Source organism: Panulirus ornatus, chromosome 2, assembly GCF_036320965.1.
Source record: "Panulirus ornatus isolate Po-2019 chromosome 2, ASM3632096v1, whole genome shotgun sequence".
In the NCBI taxonomy this organism is placed as follows: Eukaryota; Metazoa; Arthropoda; class Malacostraca; order Decapoda; family Palinuridae; genus Panulirus; species Panulirus ornatus.
The window spans coordinates 97,569,424-97,576,923 of NC_092225.1; the positions used below are offsets into that span (position 1 = coordinate 97,569,424).

At 45.4% G+C, this 7,500-nt stretch overlaps 1 protein-coding gene across 3 annotated transcripts in view; it reads right to left on the reverse strand.

The window, feature by feature from the left end:
* Positions 1–7,500, reverse strand: part of Utx (Utx histone demethylase) — a 563,056-nt gene that overhangs the window by 187,593 nt on the left and 367,963 nt on the right. For 2 of the 3 annotated variants that reach the window (XM_071680551.1, XM_071680542.1), the window contains exon 4: positions 4,153–4,197. The exons of the other annotated variant lie outside the window; for it this stretch is intronic. In XM_071680551.1, the coding sequence (XP_071536652.1) occupies positions 4,153–4,197 (45 nt within the window). The remainder of the gene's footprint in view (positions 1–4,152; positions 4,198–7,500) is intronic. 3 annotated transcript variants of the gene reach the window in all.

Sequence of the window (7,500 nt, forward strand, 5' to 3'; positions counted from 1 at the left end):
GAGAGGTGGCAACGCCGCCCGCACAAGTCAACGGCCGCTCAGAAACGCGCCGACATCACAGAAAATGGGAATAAAAATTCCAACTATAACCCTCGGACTTTTACCCGGTCACAGAAAACGATGACATCCTGTTTAAAAAAAAAAAAAGAAAAAAGGAAAAAAAAGGAAAAAAAAAAAAGGCCTCTTGTACACGATTTACACAGTCGTTCGGCAATACATCATGCTTTTATTCACACAATTTTCATTGACACATAACGTTTGTCCTCCGCCAACAAACTGACAGAATAGGAACACACACACACACACACACACACACACACACGCTCACCGTAAACTTTTTAAAACTTACATACTCCCTCAGACCAGCTTGACCAATTACACCGCCGCTCTCGCAATAAAGAAAACTACGCCCAAACTATTCTATTTATACGTGGGGATATATATATAAATATATATATATATATATATATATATATATATATATATATATATATATATATATATATATAAGGGAGCGGGTGGCTGGAAATCTTCCCCTCTCGTTTTTTTTTAATTTTCCAAAAGAAGGAACAGATAAGGGGGCCAGGTGAGGATATTCCCTCAAAGGCCCAGTCCTCTGTTCCTAACGCTACCTTGCTAATGCAGGAAATGGCGAATAGTATGAAAGAAAGAAAGAATATATATATATATATATATATATATATATATATATATATATATATATATATATATATATATATATATATATAACTATCTATCTATCTATATATCTATCTATATATATAACTATCTATCTATTTATCTACCTATTTATCTATCTATCTATCTATCTATCTATCTATCTATATATATATATATATATATATATATATATATATATATATATATACCGTACTGACTTCCCATTTCTTTTAATAAAAAGGGAATCGATAGACACACAAAGTCTACTCTGCCAACTAGGGGGGGAGGGAAAGGGGTGGTGTGTTTCGAGACGCGGCCGAGGCAGACGGTCCCGTCTCCAAGGCATGAATGAATCATAAATACTAACTCTATGGTTTATTCACATCGCAGGTCGATCAAGCGGGAGAGGAGAGAGAGGTGGGGGAAAAAGGAGGAGGAGAAAAAGGCGTAATGGAAAACAATAGTCGCTACTGCATGTATGTGTATGTGTGTGTGTGTGTGTGTGTGTGTGTGTGTGTGTGTGTGTGTATACAATGTGGACGGGTGACAGACGTCGTGTTGTGGCGACTACAGGATATGGTGAACTGTAAAAGTAAACAGTCTGGGGTCGTGTGTGTGTGTGTGTGTGTGTGTGTTTGTGTGTGTGAGAGAGAGAGAGAGAGAGAGAGAGAGAGAGAGAGAGAGAGAGAGAGAGAGAGAGAGAGAGAGAGAGAGAGAGAGAGAGAGAATCTATCGCTCTCTCCTGACTTCGTAATTTGTGGTGAATGATTTCTCTTAAGCCCGACTCGCTTGCGTACTGTCCACGCACATGCAGGCAAGCAGGCAGGCAGATCCATCAATACCACAGCGTAATGTAATATATATATATATATATATATATATATATATATATATATATATATATATATATATATATATATATATATATATTTGGACAATCACATGTTTACCAAATGGCGTCCTAGCTTCGTCTCCTCGATGTATATCAACTGACTGTTATATTTCTCTCTTGTATCTCCCCTGATGATGTGATTATTACACGAAAGTGCACTTGGGAACTTTTCGTGTTTCATTTTCCACGTGGACTCATAGGAATATATATATATATATATAAGGTTACAATACTGTATCTATTTTCTTTCAAATGAGACAATATCAATATATGTAATAAATGATGATATATATATAAAATGTGTAAGTTTAAATGAACATTTTTGTGGTAAAAGAAACGGATTCTATTTACTGATGAGGACAATCTGACAGATCACGAAGGCGAGTGAGTACACATGACACAGACACAGCAAATGTGACATCTTTTCCATTTTTCTCTCTTAAAAAAATATATCATATGGAAGTCAATGCTTGAGGGTCATGTCAAAGGCCATACCATCATCCGTAAAGGTCGTACAGTCGTGCTCAAGGGTCGTACCGTCGTCCCAAAGGGTCGTACCGTCGTGCTCAAGGGTAGTACCGTTGTGCTCAAGGGTCGCACCGTCGTCCCTAAGGCTCGTGCCGTCGTGCTCGTGTCGTACCGTCGTCCCCAAGGGCTGAACCGTTGTGCTTAACGGTTGTACGTCGTGCTCCAGGGTCGTGCCGTCGTGCTCGTGTCGTACCGTCGTCCCCAAGGGTCGAACCGTTGTGCTCAAGGGGGGTCCGGCGCATTAATGCCCCAGGAGCACCCTCTACCTTCGCCGGGGCTCGCTCACTCAGCTCTCACGAAGCCGAATAAGTCCAGTGGACAGGACCCCATGTCATAAACTGTTGTGTGTGTGTGTGTGTGTGTGTGTGTGTGTGTGTGTGTGTGTGTGTGTGTGTGAGGAAAGAACATGTCAAACGTTTGAGTAGTAAGCGTTTTAGTGTCCTCAGTATGACGGCTGCAGTGGGCATGAGGGACGGAGGGAGGGAGGGAGGGGGGCGACTGAGGCAGGCATGTCAATTCGGTGTTTGTCATGTCGTAGAGATATGGCCGAGGTCCAGGAGCTCGGACGAGGAAGTGTAACTCGTACGTGTCTGGGGGATGTGGTTTCCAGACGGGTGTATGTCGGGTAGGGAGGGACGTTTTCAAACAGGAGTTGGGTGGACGGTCGCTCTGTGCCCGTCGGGTCATTTCGGTATGTCTTCTGCTTGGGGTGGGTGGGTGGATGGATGAGGGGGGGTTTCTGCTGAAGTGTGACACAGTAGTAAGATCTTAGTTCTTATCTGGGGGTCAGTTAGTGACGAGGTGGTGGTTTCGACAGACAGGGGTCTAGTACTGCTGAAAGGAACTGAATGTCCAGCGAACACAGTGGCGTGGGACGGTATTGTGTAGATGATGTGATTGTCAGGCAACCAGCGACTGTTTCGTGGTGGGCGCCTCTTGTTTTATTTCCTTTTCCACGGGGCGGATCATCATCACACCGGTGAGGCTCGGTTTAGGGTGGAGCGGGGATGATGATGCACTGTTTGTGTTACATTATGGTGGCGTGATTTCTATCACTGTCCACTTCCAGCACCCGGCAGTGTTCTGTGGACGTTTGGTTTGTTTGCTCCTTCCGTCCTGATGTTCTGTAGGTGGACTGTGAATATCATGCCCGTGTCATGGTGATGCCAAGAGCAATTGGAGTTTTGCTGACTGGTTGCGCGATCGGTCATTCAAGGTGACGGCTGGGAGCAGGTTAGATTCGCGTCTGTCTAAGGTTAAAAGGCTTCAATACCAATGCAGACAAAGTGTTCGGGGTGAGCCACTGCTCCAGTGGTGTTATGTGGCGTTGGATGTTTGCTGTCAGCATATATGAGAGGATCTTGGTCCTCTGGTCAGCTTGAGGTAATAATGGCCGGCCATGGAGAAGGAGACTGAAATGGGTTGAAGGTAGGACTGCTCCAAGGGGGACTCCACTGTAGAGTTTAAAGAGCCGCCGAGCTCTGCCTTCGAGAGGAGGGGGTCGAGAGCACAGCAGCCGACGTGTGAAGAGGGACTCGCCGATCAATTTCCTGCTCCAAAGGAGCTCATTTTATCCCGTTCCTGCGGGGAACGCAGTGACACACACACACACACACACACACACACACACACACACACACACACACACACACACACACACACACACACACACATCACCACATTTCATGACCCGTGATCCGGTCCGGTGGACGACACCTGCTTCCTGGGCGCTGCGGGAGCCCAGCTAAAGACAGAAGGGACTCCTGGAGAAGGAAGGAAAACGTAATGCGTCTGTGTGTGTGTGTGTGTGTGTGTGTGTGTGTGTGTGTGTCAAGGCAAGTGATCACCCATGTCTACGCGTCCCGTCTACAAAGAAGGAACACAGGAAACACACGTTACTGCTACCAGCGTGAAACTCAAGCTGGCCAATGAAATCTAGCCTTGATGCTACTACTCAATAGTCATGGCCATTGAAATAAATAAATAAAAAAAATAATTACAAAAAAAATTACTACCGCCCCGAGATAACTGAAGTTGAGAGCTATACTCACAGTCTGGTGTTGGGTTGATTGATCAACTTCCTCTTCGAACCAGAGCTGAGAATTAATAAAAAGGAGGGGGTTAACCTTAGCAAGTCTGAGCCAAAAAACCAGGACATTGGTACAGGCACACTACATCACCTACCTATCACAGAACATGGGATACGGGAGGAGGAAGGGGTAGGTAAAAAGGGGGGAGGGGTTGTTTTGTTAGCTGTTTGGGTGGGTGGGTGGGTCAGTCCGTCCGTCCGTCCGTCCGTCCGTCGGTCGGTCGGTCCGTCCGTAAGACACGAGAGTCAAATTCTTTATATTTTCTTTTCTTTATTGATCAGGGTCAAGCCCTAGTCTGTGACCCCGAGCCGGGGGTAGGAGGAGGAGGAGGGTAGGGGGTCAATCGACCTCGAAGCGAACCACAAACGTAAGAGTGTGGGTCCCAGTACACGATGCACGTGCGGGATTACACAGTACACACAACCCACCCACAATCAATACGTCCCTTGATTCCAAGTTTCCAAACTCGAGAGGGGGTAAAAACTTCATCAAACACGACATGAGATTTAGAATGTGAGGACGACAATTAAGAATTTTGATTTAGTTCCTTCGCGCGGTGGACCGTGGGTCGTCCTCAGAAAACGGGATGCCCATGGCGAGCGCCGCGCCAAGAAGACGCCCAGACATGGCGAGTCTTCGTAGACACCCACGCACGCAGTCAGCCAAGGAGGGCGAGGGGCTGGCCATGCCGTAGCGATGACAAGACTGATCTAAATAACCCGTGCGAGGGTTTAAGTGCACACCACCACACCACACCTCCCCCGAAACCTGCCTCCACGGGTCGGTGACACCATGACTCCGGCGCCGATATGTTTGGCTCCCCCCCCCCCTCTTTTACAACACCGCCGCCGCGGGTACACCGCTATCAACAACCGATGCCATTCCCGTTTTCTTTCATCCTGTCGGTCCTGAGGCATTCCTACCTCAACCCTACCGAGGAATAACCATTATGATATATATATATATATATATATATATATATATATATATATATATATATATATATATATATATATATATACGATATCAGAGATACTACGGCGAGAGGTTATCTAAGAGCGAGGTGGGCTGGCGGGCGCTACTGCGGCTGAGGGAGGGAGGGACGGAGGGAGGGAGGTAGGGACGGAGGGAGGGAGGGAGGGAGAGGAGGTCGTCACCTTGGCTGGCTGGGGGTGAGAGAGGAGGCATCTATCGCCGGCTTCGGGGTGCCGACCGTCTCCCCTCCCTCCGGTAAACTCTTCCTCCTCGCCCAAGACGGAGGTGAATACGCGCATAACACGTCATAGAATAACTCATTTCTTCCCCTCTGTTATAAAATATTCTAAACTATGGGGGTCCGAATCATCTCATACCTATTGTAAACACAAAAACAAAAAAAACGAGGAATATTCATCAAAATATCGGCCCCTTTTTCATAGTTTAGCAGCTCTAATATAAAACCAAGATTAACAACTTACATTCAAAGCTCTTTTCACTCGATATAAGAATCCAATCGACATGAAAAAAAAAAACCGATGTTATCTATCAAATGTTTCACCGAGTTGATAAATAGAAACGAGAGGTTGAATAAAACTATGGTTACCGCTGTATTTTTTCGGCGCTGGTACGTTTTCTCTTCCCACACACACCCGCGCACACACTCCCGCTCTCGCGCGCTCGCTCTCATCCTCTCTGGATTTACAGGGGGGACTTTAGGCTTTTGAGTTTTTCCTCCCGACACACACTAGAACTCCTCCTCACTCGACATACCGGGGTTCCTTCAACTTTTTAAACGTTCCGGGAGGTTTCACGGGCTTTAATATATATATATATATATATATATATATATATATATATATATATATATATATATATATATATATATATCTCTTATTCCTGGGGATAGGGGAGAAAGAATACTTCCCACGTATTCCCTGCGTGTCGTAGAAGGCGACTAAAAGGGGAGGGAGCGGGTGGCTGGAAATCCTCCCCTCTCTTTTTTTTTTTTTTTTTTTTTTTTTTTTTTTTTTCCAAAGGAAGGAACAGAGAGGGGGGCCAGGTGAGGATATTCCCTCTAAGGCCCAGTCCTCTGTTGATAACGCTACCTCGCTAATGCGGGAAATGGCGAATAGTACAAAAGAAAGAAAAGATCTTTCTTTTAAACATTGCTGATGTCTCAAATTTTAAAGGGGTTCCTCATGTTTTAAACACTTTTTTTTTTCTCTTGGGTTTATTTTAAACTGTCTTCGAGGTTCCTTAACAGTTTCAAAATTTTTCCGCTCCCTTTCCCCCACACACTCGTTCTGGTTTCCTGTGGAGTTTAAGGTTCCTCCGAGCTTTCCAAATATTCCGTCTCTCTCTCTCTCTCTCTCTCTCTCTCTCTCTCTCTCTCTCTCTCTCTCTCTCTCTCTCTCTCTCTCTCTCTCTCACACACACACACACACAACAATAACGTACCCAAACACGGCAAACGTGAGTAACTTAATACCAAAAGACGAAATAATATTAGCCCAGCGTCAGTACCTTTCACAAGGGGGGGGGGGGGGAACTGTATCATTTCCGTGTATTCTATTTTGCGCGTAATCAATGGCACAGGAACGATCACATACACGTGAAGTAAAACCATTTGATTCCAACGGAGGGTAATCCATCACCCATCCTACCCTGATCCACCTCCCTAAACTGACTTTATCCACCTCCCTAACCTAACCGATCCTCTCCCCTCCTTCACCTGACCTACCCTATCCCATCTCCTCACTCCTAACTCCCCCAAACCTTAACCAACCCTAATCCACCTCCCTAAACTGACTTTATCCACTTCCCTAACCTAACTGACCCTCTCCCCTCCTTCACCTTCCCTACCCTATCTCATCTCCTAACCCCTAAGTCCCCCAGACCTTAACCAACCCTACCCCATCTCCCTAAACTGACTTCACCCACTTCCTTTACCTAACCGACCCTCTCCCCTCCTTCATCTAACTTACCCTATCTCATCTCCTAACCCCTAACTCCCCCAAACCTTAACCAACCCTAACCCATCTCCCTAAACTGACTTCACCCACTTCCCTTACCTAACCTACCATTTCCCCAACATACACTCTATAACGTACCATTTTTATTGGATGATTTACGATACTTTTTTTCTACACGTCTGGGGAAACAGCCAAGACGCCTTGTTAAAAAAAAAGACATGCTATTCATCTCATTAACAATGAATAATACCAATGTTTTACGACAGTAAATAGCACCCTCTGCGCTAGTATGAATAAATCACCTATCTAATCATTCAACGCGATAGACCCTCACTCTACTTCACAACTTACAACTGGG